General features: G+C 33.9%; 1 protein-coding gene across 7 annotated transcripts; it reads right to left on the minus strand.

Moving 5' to 3' along the window:
• Positions 1–1,565: 1,565 nt before the first annotated feature.
• On the minus strand, positions 1,566–6,162 carry LOC111240595. Of its 7 annotated transcripts, none has more exons than XM_022775971.1 (8): positions 6,021–6,162; positions 5,693–5,821; positions 5,209–5,535; positions 4,612–4,671; positions 4,133–4,201; positions 3,732–3,872; positions 2,180–2,303; positions 1,566–1,861 (listed from the first exon to the last, which is right to left on the minus strand). In XM_022775971.1, the coding sequence occupies exons 2-7, from the start codon at positions 5,742–5,744 to the stop codon at positions 2,182–2,184; spliced, it is 771 nt and encodes a 256-aa protein (XP_022631692.1). In that variant the 5' UTR covers positions 5,745–5,821; positions 6,021–6,162; the 3' UTR covers positions 1,566–1,861; positions 2,180–2,181. The 7 variants fall into 7 exon arrangements, with proteins under 7 accessions (XP_022631692.1, XP_022631695.1, XP_022631696.1 ...); XM_022775974.1 differs by having other exon boundaries at positions 1,567–1,850; positions 4,612–4,644; positions 6,021–6,160; XM_022775968.1 differs by having other exon boundaries at positions 1,568–1,850; positions 6,021–6,156.
• Between the last annotated feature and the right edge of the window lie 9,565 nt (positions 6,163–15,727).

Below are 15,727 nucleotides of genomic sequence, written 5' to 3' on the forward strand. Positions count from 1 at the left end.
AATGAATAACTATTAAATATTTAAGAAGTTTATAGGTTGATTATTAATATTTGTAAGGATGATTAAGATATAAAAATGATTTTTCATTATTTTTANCTAAATATGGAACATTTATGGTCAATAAATTAAAATAGAAAGAATGAAGAGACATAAATACTAATTGCTCTAAAAATTTAATAGAATGGCTTTGTACGTATGAAATCTGTTCTAGTATTCCTGTACAACTAGTAAATAGAAATACTAAATAAGCTTTAAAAGAGTAAAATTTACAGAAACAATGTATCATTAAGGCCTTGTTCGCTTGAGTGGATTTAAGGAAGAATAATTGAGTGAATTTGAGAGGATTTGAAGACAATTTTTTTTTGTTATTTATTTGAGTGAATTTAGAGGTAATAGAGAGTAGATTTGAAAGTAATTCAGATTAAAAAAAATTACTTCCAAATCTACTCTCGATTACCTCCAAATTCATTCAAATAAGGCTTAATACCGCTTTTGGTCCCTAATTTGGGAGATTTTGTTCAATATGATCCTACCTTTCTTTAGTAACAATTGAAAAAACTGTTCAATTGACTCCTTTTTGGTTACGACGTCAATTTTCTAACGGTACTGGTTACGACGTTAATAAGTTCTTTAGGTAGGACCATATTGAACAGACCCTTCCTAACTAGGGACCAAAAGCAGTATTATGCCTTCAAATAAATAACAAAAAGAAATTGTCTTCAAATCCTTCCAAATCCACTCAATTACTCTCCCTCAAATCCACTTAAGCGAGTAACACAATTTTTCACAAATGTTAAATCAATGTATTAATTTTAGTACCTAAATTACTCTACTAAGTTAAAAAAAAATGAAATTTTACTCGCTCTGATATTAAATCGGGGTTGTTTTGGATTTTGGGTTAGAAATCCCAATAAAAACACTCTTTCATATTTTTTTTTTCTCCAAATTTTCTATCATTGTTTTCCTTTTCGGTTATAAAGTTTTTCCAAATCCCTAGTTTTCTATCTTCAAGTTGCAAAAGCTTTGCAGGAATGTCCATGCCAAAGGTACTATGACGTATAATGATCATATACCATAACTATGTTTATACACTTAAATTGTCATATACTTATTTGCTCTCCAAAATTGTTATGTTTATACTGGTATAGGAATAACAAAAAAAATTAGTCTCTTCCGGTTGTAGTTGCTAATAAAATGGAAATGCAAATAGGATTAATAATTATAAGTAAATTTTATACAAAATTAGTTAAAAAGTATTAATCACAAAAAAAGTTGTTTAAAAATTTGTTTCGTTTATTTTTAATATCTATATTTAAATTTATGAAATTGGAGTTATTTTTTAAATTTATATTTTAGTACAATTTATTTATCTAAGTTTATATTTGTAAATAATTTTATTTAAAATTAAAAAAAGAAGTATACATAAAAATATTTATAGGTAGCTACAAATATAAAAAATAAAAGTAGAAGTATTTTTTCATGAATAAACAGTGTTAAAGGGCAAGTAGACACTAGCCTTACCATTGTCATAGGAGGAATTGTAATAGGCTATGGTTTGCAATATAGGGTTTTCTCTTTGAAGATTGTGACAAAAATAGCTATATTTCTTTAACATTCATACGAACTAATCAGGGTTTTCTTTCTGCCAAATAGAGCCAATCAAAAGTTTGTCATAGGATGTTCATACATAAAGAACAAGTCATATTAGCCATGTAAGGATTCGTTCTTGTATACATTTTATAGCCCTCTAAAATGCTTACTACCAAGTCATATCTGTACAAGCAAACAAAAAAACAGAATGCTGGTCTCCCCATCAAAGCTTGCAATACCTCATCCAACATCAACAACACCTACATTCAAACTGATGATGTTCATGCATAGTCAAAGAGTATTACAACTAATCTATACAAGGGGATATCAACATAGATTTTTGTTTACAGACACATATATCAAGGAGTGAATTTTAGGCATGGAGAACAAAAAAATACAAAATATCAATACGAAAACCAGCCTCATGCATATGATTGCAAATACTTTCTATAGCTATGTAATGGTCAACAATTAGATATAAACCACTCATGGACCCATTTTTTCAAAAACAAAACTGAACTTCAAGAATGTTTTCCTGTCATGAGATTAAATTACTGACTTTTCATCCAGTCAGAAGGAGTAAATATACCTCTAGTTTCTTGGCAGTCCTTGCAAAGCAGGAAAGTGATTCCCTAAACGAGCTTCACGTCTCAACTCAGTTAAGCGTAATCTTTTCATAGGTATGAATTCCTTTGGTGCTTCTGAGTTTGCTGCTGATACATTAAGTTGTTAGATACGTATGGATTTGATACTCGAATGAATAATTTGTAACTTCTGAGATAAAACTATATTGATGCACATATTAATCTGAAAATAAAAAATCATGTGTGATTTGCCAGAAAGGCAAGAAGACTATTACTTGCGTTGCATCTGAGCACCAATATGGACAATCAATTGGTTCTCTTCCATGATGTGAAATTAAATATATCACAATCTCGAGTCCAACCATCACAGAACAAACAATCTCAAAATTGTTCAAGTGTTGTCCTTCTCTAGTGATACCTAAAAAACTCTTTCGAAGGTTTTGTCTCAGCTGATGTAGGATTTTTTGTTTAATATTTGTTGGAAGTTTTACATTGACTAAAGATAAGATCAATTAAGTCACAGTATGTAAGTAAATACAAACCTCACCTTATAAACCAATTTTATATAATTAAGTTAGATTTAAAATCTATTTCTTCACATGTTATCAAAGTCATGAGTTAGAGTTTATCCTAACAAAATTGGTTGTTTATTGGGTCTATTATTCCCCTCACTATTGAACCATCCATTAATATCTAATATCACACTTGAGATGTATATGTCTTCTTAACAGGGTATTAGAGTCACAGATTAGATTCTATTATAATGAAATTTGTTGTTTAAGTTTATTGTTTCACTTGTTATTGGACCACCAATTAATGTCTAGTCTTACACTCAAGATATATATGCCTTCTTAACATGGTATTAGAACCACGGGTTAGAGCCTATTGTAACGAAATTAAATTTGATGTTTGTTAGATCTATTATTCCACCTGTTGTTAGGCAATTAAAAGTGGATGTGAGGAGGAATAAAAGGGGAGAAAGTTAGTGGCGGGAAGAGGGGAAATCTGTTAGAGGAGAGATGGTTAGTTTGTTAGAAGAGAGAGAGAGGGAATATAAATAACAAACAGATTTTGTCACTATTACTAATTATAAAACTCAAGATTAGGTTATCAAGTTTCTCAGAGGAGTGAATGATAGTTATTCTATTATAAACTCACAAATCATGCTGATGGATGCATTGACATCTTTAATAGTGTTTTTTCTTTGGTGGTTCAACAAGTGAGACAAACTTTTGGTGACACAATGGATCAATATAAAATTATGGTACTTAAGGAAAGAGGATATGGTGGCAAACTATGTAGCACTATCATCATCCGTGCCACTTGATAAGAAACTTTAGAAAGAACCCTAGGAAAGCCACACCACAAAGGATATCCGTTCTAATGGTAGAGCCCAAGGCCTTATAAACATGACATAAGAATCCTATATTACAATGTTGGACTCAAGTCCCATACCTTGCAATTTTCCCACCATAATAAATCCACCAGTTTCAGGTGGTTTGTGTGAACATGAAAGCAAATGATTACATTTCATTAACTATTGAGCTTCGGTCATACCTGTTATCGCATGCAAACATGCATTGGAAAGATTTCGTTTACACTCGGTCCTTAATTGTTGTCTTAGCTTCTTAGTCTTGAATATCCTTAATCTCCTTGCAGTACGTTGAAGTTCCTTAAGATTTTCAACATCCCACCATACTGCACCAAATGGATGAAAGATTATTTATTGATTGTAGTCCAACCAAAACTGCCAATGCTAAATACCCAAGAAAGTGTCAATCTTAGTACATATATAACAGTTACAAATGCAATTGATTGCAGCTTACTCTTTATACATTAGGAAAGAAGAGCATAGCTCATCCAATTCTTAACATAATTTTTTTATGATGAAGTTCGTTTGAAACCAAATTTATAATTTTGTTTACATGTACACTATACAGAATCTATATGAAACGTACCATCAGACAGTTGACAGGCTCCTCTGTATAAGTTATGTGCAGGAACACCTTGAACAGAAGGACTGGAATCTGGAAGATAAATCCAGATAGAATGAAAATCAATATCAATTACTATTTTGAAAGATAATGATATATCATTACAGTAACATAACAATCAAGTCAGCATCAGGCTGGTTGTTGTCTTGACATTTTCCAGATGCTGCTTCAACCTATTTACCATCTTCAAAATAAAGCTCATTAAAAGAAACTAAAGACTAATAAGTGCACATTATAGTTTGATGCTGACTTATGCAGTAAAATTTCACCGTGTGAAATTGAGGAGTTACATGACTGAAGAGAACTATAAATAGCCTATAATACTACATAGTATGAAGCATCAACCAATGTTCCTTCCATCAGTAACCGTGATAGAACAAACAAAGTCAAGGATTCATTGTCCTGCTATATATTAATGATATTTATGGAAGGAATACTCTTACCCTCTTGACAGATACTTTTCTTCACAGCTTGCCCTGCAAATGCAATCACATTTTCTTTATCTGTAACAATGATAGCAATCAGTTAATCCTAGGTTCCTATACAAACAATGTAAAGGCAAACATGGTTACTCACGGCTCTAACTCAGTTAATTTGACTCGATGTACAAATAAGTTCTTCAACTAGTTTTCTCATGCTTATTGCATAGAAACCAAGCTTTTAAAAAAAAATAAAAACTCACATTTGGTATCCTAATAATCCCTTTCAAACGTGAGTTTCTTCCACATTGGTACTTCCCCTCAAGCCTCAAATTCAGGATTCTTCAATCACTCACAGGGGATATTTGGAATAATTCAGCACCAATGAGTCACGAGCATTACATATAAGAAACTAAGAAACCACCTTCAATCCAAAATATTAATGCATTAGGTTTGTGGTCTTCTTTCATATATACTAATCATCTTGCTCATTTCTTGGACACAAACACACACTTGAAATCCTAATACTAATAATATAAGTACTTAACATTTTCAAAATCAAATTGTGAAAAGTTCAAGAATTGTCCCTCTCGTCACACTATTAGTTTCCTCATTATTCACCTCTAAAGCTGTTGCAAGGCAAAGCCTGATCCATACGCTTCTCAGTCCCATCTATCACTGTTGCATTGTCTTTGGACCGAGCTCGACGTTTTATCTGGTTCAATCGAAGTATTCTACCTTTTGATTGCTCATTTTCAGGCTCAGATATAGTTCTTTTCTGTGACAAATCATTCTCACTTTTACACCGAGCTTGATGCTTGATTTGATTCAGGCGGATTATTTTTCCTTGTGAATGTCTGCAGCGGCTGTCGCCAACCCTCCTCTCATCCAATAAAAGGTACTTACATCTAGCTTGCTTCCGAATTTGAGTTAAGCGAGTTCTGGTAGCTACACATCAAAACCCACACTCTTAACTACAAACATAACAAACTGTAGATAATCTATTTAAGCAAAGCAAAACAGATACAACTATCAAATTATTCCAACATTGACATTGGAAAGTGCACAAAGCACGAGAAAATTGAATGAAGGCAGCATCACCAACCATCCACATTTATGCTGCTAACACTTTCGTGTGACATTTTCTGAACAACCATGCCACAATTTGTAACCTCGCCACAGTGGATTTTAGTATCAGTTAGTCTACTTCAACACCCATAAATTTGTTACACTTCTGAAAAGCAGTAAGAAAATGCATGAGGAAACCAAAACACACAAAAGAAAACAAAATGGCAGACACATGAATGAAAATGACAAAAAAAACAATAGAGAAAACCCTAGAGGATACAGGGACAAGGGTGTCGCACAGTAGCAAAAGTTAGTACTAGGAAAAACAAGTACATATTTTTTGTTTTTGTTTTTGTAGTGTGTACCTTTTTGTCTTCTTGAGGAGGAAAATGGAGTGAAGTGAAGAAAGATAGAAGGTGGTTATTGAGATGAAGACAACGTATAAATATCTGAAAATAAATTAAATAAAAAATAAATAAGGAAATAATCCTAAAAGGAGACTCCTAGGAATAAAAAAAAAAAAACACAAGTGGGGCAACTGGGAAGATTTTAAAGGAATGCGTCCCTATCTTCATGAGTACTGTAGTAATAATAATTAAATATTTGATATAAAAAAAAGCAGTTATTAATGTTGAGATTCAACGTTCCCAACCATAAGTGATGACATTAATCTAATAATAAAAAGGTTTACACTTATTTTGTTGTTTTAAATGCATTAAATGTGACTCTTTTTATAAATTTTTGTCCTTTCTTAGAGTATTTGTTAATTACAAAATTTTTGGTTTTTGAGATTTTTTAGGGCGTCAAATATATTGTCGTGTTTAATAAGAATATATTCTAACTAATAGTTATAAATGAAGAAATTGTGAAAGTCAATATAATGTCTTCAACAACTAAAAAATTTAATGGTTATTGGCATAAATTATTCTTTGTCGAATTTTATTTATCTTTTGATTGAATTAGATTGACATGAAGAAAAATCTTCAAATACTAGTAGAAATAAAAAAAAAAAACAAAATTGTTTTTCATAGCCCGTGAAAAATTGTTATTGACTCACTTGTTTAAATTTTTTACTTGAAATGATTTTGTAAAAATAACTATTTTGTTATCTTAAAAAATATGTTATTTATCTCAATTTAATGGACTTATAATACCATTTACTTTCATTATTCTAGACAAATGTTTGTCAGAACTACTGTAACGGAATTGTTAGCGTGAAATAATAAACCAAGAGGGAGTGAATTGATTATATTTTTTTTCGTGTCTTTTAATTTTTTTTTTCAATTTTACTTACTAAGCAGATAATTAAACTAAAATATTCAAAGTAAGGAAGAGAGAAAAATTGCACAAATGATTTTATCCTGGTTCAGATCACAAAGATCCTACGTCCAGTCGCTTATCTCAAAAACAAGATAAACCTTTTCACTAATCACAAAACAATTACAAATAATAGTCACGCAGAAAATTAATTTGTAAGAGTTTAGAAAACCACCTCTCTTGAAACCATAAGAAATGAACTTACTCCTTTGAGTCTTCACAAAGGATGACCACTGATAACGGTTGAAAAACCGTTATTTTCATACTTAACTTTGATATTAAATCACACCCTTTATGCCTTAGAATTAGTTTGAAATCAGCTTGAAATCATGCAATTTTCTTAAGTTAGAGAATAAGAGAGTCAAATTTGGTTTTCTGTTTAGTTTCCCTTGATTTTGTAGGTTTTTGGAATGATTTGAAAGAAGGGTTGAAGTATCAAGGGGTTGCAGTGCAGAAAAGTCAAATAGAATGCAGAAAAGTAAACCAGAATCCAGAAAAGTCAATCAGTCAACCATAAAAGTGAACCAGTCAACCAAAGAAGTCAACCAGTTGACCAGAATGTTGACCAGAGCGCTGAGCGGTTGACCAAACCGTTGAGTGGCAGTTTTTGGCGCTGAGCGATGCCAGTTTTGCCTGTTTTTCACTATTTTTCGCCTGGGGGACCGTTGAGCAGTTTAATTAGGCGCTGAGCGGTTGTTTATTTTTATTTGGCTTAGATTATGATAGATTCTATTATCTTTTTGGGTTATAAATAGTTCCAGTGCGATTCGAATTGTATTCTTTTGGCAGAGAGAAACGTCCACAGCAGCTCTACACACCTTGGAGGAGATTCTTTGGATGCTTAGGCTCCAATCTATCAAATTTAGGGTTTGCTTTTCCATTCTTCCATTGTATTTCATCTAGTTTCACCATGATTATGGTGAACTAAACCCTACGTTGTTGGGGAACAATGTAATCTTTTGAAACTCTCTTATATTGAAATTCTTATAATCTTTATATGCTTGCATATGCTTATCTTTATCAATTGTTGGGTTCCTTATCTTTGCTTAATGCTTTTATTGTTTAACTCATTCTGTAAATGTTGTTTGTCTTTATTGATACGGGAACGTACAGTAATGTCATGAACTGGGGGGAATTCCTTGATTAAGCAATACTGCTTAGAGATAGGGGTAGGACGATCAATTGTATTTTGCTTCCGTTTATTATGCATTATTAGTTACTAGGGGAGGCTAGAGATAGCAAGCCGGTAATTAGTAATAGGCTCTTTTCACCAAGGAATTGGGTGAAGGGTAGACTAAGAAAGTTTGCATGACAATATGATAAATAAGCAAATTAGATAAGAAGAGTAGATATAAGAGGGTGGATAAGATGAAATTGTAATCCCCAACAACTCCATTAATCCATAGTTTCTTTTAGCCAATTGAATCACTACATTTACATGTTTACTTTTTGTTTTTGCATTTAAACCACTGGTAAATTTTCTTTACAAGTCTTACGATATTGGTTTACACGAAGGATTAGGCCTTTGAGTCCTTTGGGAGAACGATATTGGGTTTACCAATTATATTACTTGATACGATCTGGTACACTTGCCAGGGGTTTAACAACCACCTCCTTCGAATACTTCACGAAGGATGATACTCTTCCAATCACCTCCTTAGATGCACCAAGGATGAACCAGCTATTTCTCTGTTACCGCAGTAGCACTTCACAGTTTTGCAGACAAGAGTTTCTTTAACTTCAGATGTTTAGAGCGCAAGGGAAGATTGATTCTGGTAGAAACAATGAGCCAATTTATAGACTCAAGCCAGTGCTCTTCCAGTTTTCGAAACTGGCCATTTTAACGCGTTTAATCGATTAATATTAGTGTTAATCGATTAAAAAGAGTACAACGGCTAGTTTTTCAAATCTGAAACCTCTAACAGCTAGTATTAATCGATTATTCTTGATTTTAATCAATTAGCTAATCAATTAAAGCATGAATTAATCGATTATTTCAGAGCCATTTGGGTTTGCAGTGCCAACCTCGTTTTAATCGATTATAACTTGGTTTAATCGATTAAAACAACTTGTGTTTGATTCTAAACAACAAATAATCACTTATAGAATACATGAATCAAACCCTATTACATATCTAAGCAACAACACATCAACTATGATTATTACAAAAGCTTTCAACAATAAAGGATCTTCAAATAGTCTTCTTGGATCTTGTATTGTGCAAATCTGTACATCATCAAAACTCCCTCTTTAATTTTTTGCTAACATTCTCCCCCTTTTTCATGATGATAAAAAACTTTCTCCAAGTTTAAAGCTTTTTAATAATCTGAAACAAACACAACTCATGAAAGAAAAGAGCATTAGAAAATAAAATAAAAAAACTTTAAACTATTTTCTCCCCCTTTTTTGATCATAATAAAAAAGGTTGTGTTAATTTAGTTGTGTAAGTTAAAACAGTACTCCCCCTTAATAAAAGAGTGTATGCATAATTAAGTAAGGAAAATGTAAACAAATAAATAAGGAAGACAAAATATTATTTAATTTTAAATTGAGCAAGACATACAATAAGAAAGACAAACAAACAAACAAGGCAAATCTAAAACTCATCACTAACATCACTATCAAAATGCCTTTCTAATCCTGAAATCCTCTCATCAAGGCTCTTGAGATGGGTACATATCTCCTCATGGCGAGTATTCTAGATAACCATCATCTCATGCTGAAGCCTTGCCATTTCAGACATTTGTCTAGAGAGACTTTCTAGACTATATTCTTCATTCACTTGAGATGGTCCCGCAACATGTGTGGGGTCAGGCATGTGGATATCTGCATCGTCATCTTCATCTGCATGACCACCAACATCGTCAGAGTGAACATAGGAGTTCCCTTGCTTGATAAATCCCATTTGCCAAAGGGAATTATCTCCAATTTTGTGGTTAGGAAGCACAATCTCATAGTGCTCATTGGAGACATCCACTCCTTTGTATTCATAGATCTGGGAGACTAAGAGAGGGTAGGGGAGAGGCGCAACATCCAACCTTTTGGCCTTGTACATGATGCTTTGAAGTAGATGAGGCCAGTTGAGAGGAATACTCTGAAGTATCCCGTACATGCTCATGAGATCTGTCTCAGAGCACTGAGCATGGTTGGACCCCCTAGGACACAAAAGTCACACAAGCAGATAGTGCAGAAGTCGTTCTTCTATCTTTAGCCCTCCAAAAGGAAAAGACGAACATTGTGATGCTGGCGAGGATTGCGCAGGAACGACTGATACACCATGATTTTGTTGAATTGGGCAAAGTCGTTGGGAACAATTTGAGAATTTTCCAATATTGGAACTTTTGCCACATTTATCCATATATCATTGTCAAGGACAATGACTATACCTTTGACCCTTGTGTGGAAGATGCCATCATGAACTTTCAAATTGAAATAAAATACGCGAACAAGATCAGGATAATACCTTCCGCGGAGTTCCATCAGATGTTGAACCCCTTGTTCAATGAAAAGATTTGGAAAAGAGAAGCTATAGGAAGTGTACCAAGCTAGATCAATAAACTTTTGTTTTAATACCTTTCTCTCCTTCCAAAATTGTGAGAAAGATTGTTGATCTTGTTCATCCGAAATCCACCCTTCAATGGTAGCATCGCTTGGCGAGTGCTGCTCTCAGATGCTTCACTTCTTCTTCTCCTTCTTCTTCTTGAGGGATCAACCATATGGTGAGGAAAAAGGAAACAATGGTATGCAAAGAGTTGGAATGAAGAAAACAAGAGAAGGAGCTTAAGAATGGTCCAAGTATGGAAAATATGCACCAAATGGGGTATATATAGGGCAAGAATGGCTTCCCAACATTCAGAAATGGGGGAACTAGCCGTTTATAGCTGTTAAGAGACATTGGCAACGGCTAGTACACTAAATGCAGCGCAGAAATTTAAAAAAACGATCTGGAGCACTTTTAATCGATTAAAATGGCAATTAATCGATTAATTAATCGATTAAAACTTGGATTAATCGATTAATCCATTCGTAAACGCAAAAATGCAGTGCAGTAATGCTTCTAATCGATTTACAAGCATATTAAATGCGTTCATCAACTAAAAATGCATAGTTAAGCGAGAAAACACATATTAGAGTATTTCTAGTATACCTAAGTCCCTTCTAAGCTCAAAAAATCTATCCTTAGGTAGTGGTTTGGTAAAAAGGTCTGCTAATTGATGCTTAGAGTCAATGAATTTTATTTCACAATCCCCTTTTTGCACATGATCTCTAAGGAAGTGATGCCTAATTTCTATGTGCTTGGTTCTATAATGCATGATAAGATTCTTTGTAAGATTTATGGCACTTGTATTATCACACTTAAGCAGAATATGATCTATATGAATATCATAGTCTTCTAATTGCTGTTTCATCCATATGATTTGTGCACAACAACTACCAACAGCAATATATTCAGCTTCAGTGGTTGATAAGGCTACACAGACTTGTTTCTTAGAGTGCCAGGAAACTAAGGAACTACCTAGAAAATGACAGGTTCCACTAGTGTTTTTTCTATCTATCTTGCAACCTCCATAATCAGCACCTGAAAAACCTACAAGGCTAGGTTCAGCTCCTGAAGGATACCATAAACCAAAAGATATTGTTCCCTTAAGATATTTTGAAATGCGCTTAACTGCAGTAAGATGAGATTCTCTAGGATTAGATTGATACCTAGCACACACACAAACACTTTGCATAATATCAAGTCTACTAGTAGTAAGATATAACAAAGAACCAATCATACCTCTATATTTGGTTTGATTTACCTCTTTACCTGACTCATCTTTATCCAAATAGCACGAGGTTCCCATGAGAGTAGATGCTTCTTTAGATTTGTCCATCTCAAACTTTTTAAGAATTTCCTTGCAATATTTAGTTTGAGAAATGAAAGTACCTTCCTCCATTTGCTTGATTTGAAGTCCGAGGAAGTATGTAAGCTCTCCCATCATTGACATTTCGAATTCTCCCTGCATGGTCTTAGCAAAATTCTCGCAAAGAGTTTTGTTAGATGATCCAAATATAATATCATTAACATATACTTGAATAATTAGAAAATGTTTTCCAACTCTTTTAACAAACAATGTTGAATCAATTTTTCCTCTGTTGAAAGCATTTTCTATAAGAAAATTGCTAAGCCTTTCGTACCAAGATCTAGGTGCTTGTTTTAAACCATAAAGTGTCTTCTTTAATTTATAGATTTGATTAGGATGTTTAAAATCTTCAAACCCTGGTGGTTGTTCAACATAAACATCTTCTTTGATAAACCCATTTAGAAAAGCACTTTTAACATCCATTTGAAATAGTTTAAATTTCATTATAGATCCATAAGCAAGAAGTAGGCGTATTGCCTCTAACCTGGCAACTGGAGCATATGTTTTGTCATAATCTATACCTTATTCTTGATTGTATCCTTGTGCAACAACCCTAGCTTTATTCTTGGTGATATTTCCTTCTTCATCTAGCTTAATCCTCAACACCCACTTTGTTCCAATTACTTGACGAGTGTCTTTTTTGGGAATCAATTCCCAAACTTGATTTCTTTCAAACTGGTTGAGTTCTTCTTGCATAACGATACACCACTTTTCATCTTGAAGAGCTTCTTTGATGTTTTTTGGTTCAATCTGTGACACAAAAGCAACATTCATGCAATAATTTACTATACTGCTTCTTGTGCTTACTCCTTGTGTGATGTCGCCAATAATATTGTCCAATGATAATCCTCTGGGTTGTTGCCATATTCTGCTTAAATCTTCATCTTGAGGATTGTCATCCTTCTTTTCTTCAATTATTGTCTTTGATAAATTTTCACTACTACCTGCATCAAATTCTTTTGACTCAAGAGGTTTTGCCTCAAGGTCCACAATTTCATCAAAAACAACATGTACAAATTCTTCTATTGTGAAAGTTTTCCTATTAAAAATTCTATAAGCTTTGCTTGTTAAAGAATATCCAAGAAAAATTCCTTTATCAACTTTGGAATCAAATTTTCCCAAATTTTGTTTTCCATTATTTAAAACATAACATTTGCATCCAAAAAATTTTAAATGAGAAACATTTGGTTTTCTACTCTTAAAAAGTTCATAAGGAGTACGTTTCAAAATAGGTCGAATAAGCATTCTATTTAAAACATAACAAGCAGTACTCACAACTTCAGCCCAAAATTGTTTAGGAACATTATATTCATTTAACATAGTACGAGCAAGTTCCTCTAAGGATCTATTCTTTCTTTCTACAACTCCATTTTTTGGGGGAGTTCTAGGTGCAGAAAAGTTATGAGAAATACCATGTTCTTCACAAAAATTTTCAAACAGTTCATTTTGGAATTCACCACCATGGTCACTTCTAATAACTTTTATTTTTAAATCCTTTTCATTTTGAACCAAAATCACAAATTTTTTAAATTCCTGGAAAGCTTCATTTTTAAGAGTAAGAAAGAAGGTCCAAGTATATCTTGAAAAATCATCTACGATAACTAAAGCATAATAATTTCCACCAAAACTTTTTATCCTTGAAGGACCAAATAAATCCATGTGTAAAAGTTCCAAGGGTTTTAAACTAGAAATAACATTTTTAGATTGAAAAGATATTTCAACTTGTTTACCCTTTTGACATGCATCACACAATTTGTCCTTTACAAACTTTAATTTTGGTAGACCAATTAATAAATCTCTAAATATGAGTTTATTCAATTGTTGCATATGAATATGAGCCGCACGCTTATGCTACAACCATGGATTTTCTTCTTTCACAACTAAACATGAAATATTTTTGTTTGATGCATTTTCTAAATCAATTAAATAAATATTATTATGTCTAATTCCTTTTAGTGCAATTTCAGAAGAATCATTTTTGTAAATGGTACAAGAATTCTGTTCAAAGGTTACCTTGAGTCCTTTGTCGCATAGTTGACTAATGCTAATTAAATTGTGCCTCAGTCCTTGTACATATAGTACGTCTTTGATCATCAAGGTATCTTTGCTTCCAATATCTCCTTTTCCAAGAATTATTCCTTTGTTGTTGTCACCATAGGTGACTGATGAGTGCATATTTATGCCCACATTTATACTTTAAAATTCAAACTTTTGATGAGATATTTGTGCTTAAATGATTAATTTAAAGTGAATCTATGTGAAGTTGAATTGTTGGGTTTTGGAATTAAAGAGGCTTAAAAAGTGATTTTAATTGCATAAATTATTCTTGGATGTTCTAATATTTATCTGTGCAGCTGAAGTTAGAGTTTTATTGGTCCAAATTGCAATTTAAAGCCCAAAATCAGATTTTATTTGATAAATAATGTCCAGATGGGCCAAATAGGTAATTTTTACCCTTGCTCCCCCAAATTTCCCTACATGCACCCCTTAGTTCTAAACCAGGCCAATACTGAAGCCCAACAATAACCCTTTTCTCCTACACCTCCTAAGTTTCCTATTCCTACCCCTCCTAAACCAGAGTCTATCAGATGTTGCCACGTGTCGCCAATCTACCACACACAGATTCAGCCAATAACTTGTTGCCACATCACTGATCCCTGCACTTACCAAATGAACCACTCAGAACATGCCACCCACTACAAGAAAAATGGTTATTATCAACTGATATTTATATACGGTTCTTGCCACGTCATCACCATCTCCAACAGAAACTCCAATTCCCAAATCCAAACCCTAGCCACCCATGGCCGCCACCACCATCCTCACCAGAACCCGAATCTGACAACCGCCAACACCAAAGCATATTCTTCCTATCGCCGTGACTACCATGCCATGATCTGCATCCATCAACCTCGAACCGCATAGAATTAACCCAGAAGAACCCAAGAGCGAAACCCAATCGCGCCATCATGTTTTCGGAAGCTTCCTCCTTCGAGAGTCTCGCTGCGCCACCCAGAGCACCTCCTTCGAGAGCCTCGCTGCGCCACTCGTTTTCGTGAAGATCCCTAAATCGCGCCGCTGTGCGTAGGTCGACCACCATCGCACAACCATCTTCATCTTCCTCGCCAGAATCGCGATTCCCTCCGCCTCCACCTTTTTCGCTTCAGGTCGCCATCAAGCAAGCACCGCGCTCCATCAGCCATCCATGGCAACCATCATCAACATCGTGAAATCACCATCCACGAAGACGCATCCACCACCTGCATCAAAACCAGACCTGCAAGCAAAAATTTGGGAAACCAGAAGCAATCATTCTCGCGGCGCAGGCAAAGGCAGAATGAAGCTGCCAAATCCCTTTACCCCCAATCTGAACCCTAATTTTGGGTGAAAAGGGGGCGGACACGTGGTGCTGCTGCATTGGAGTTCCAATCTGGTCAAGACTGGTCAACTGAGGGGTTTTTCTGCAAATTTTAAAAGAAAGCAAGGGGCTAAAACGCAGATAGAGGAATTTCAGAGTATTTATGCAATTTTGGAAAGTCAGAAAAGCTAAAAGATAAATTCAGTTGTTGAATTAATTTAATTTGGGAATATCAACAAAAAATATCTTCCAAATAATATTATAATTATCTACATCTTTTAGTTATTTGGAAGATATAAGATAAAAGATTCTATCAACTGAATATTCAAAGTCCAAGCCCAATCAAACCTATATAAAGAGACCCAAGGAGGCAGAAGAGGGCATCATTCATTCATTCATCCACCACTGCTTTCACTTTTCTTTCATTATGTGTTTCTAAGCTCCTAGGGCTATTCTGCTGTAATTTCATTATGGATTCTGAGGTTAAGTG

The sequence above is a fragment of the Vigna radiata genome, chromosome 11 (genome assembly GCF_000741045.1).
Source record: "Vigna radiata var. radiata cultivar VC1973A chromosome 11, Vradiata_ver6, whole genome shotgun sequence".
Classification (NCBI taxonomy): Eukaryota; Viridiplantae; Streptophyta; class Magnoliopsida; order Fabales; family Fabaceae; genus Vigna; species Vigna radiata.

What these genes read in the sequence shown, in the direction of transcription:
- LOC111240595 (XM_022775971.1), bottom strand. Translation starts at nt 5,744, where the DNA reads ATGGTTGTTCAGAAAATGTCACACGAAAGTGTTAGCAGCATAAATGTG. An exon ending in GCCTTGCAACAGCTTTAGAG is followed by an intron (nt 4,672 to 5,208) that starts GTGAATAATGAG and finishes TCATTGTTACAG; the next exon opens with ATAAAGAAAATGTGATTGCA. An exon ending in AGCCTGTCAACTGTCTGATG is followed by an intron (nt 3,873 to 4,132) that starts GTACGTTTCATA and finishes CATTTGGTGCAG; the next exon opens with TATGGTGGGATGTTGAAAAT.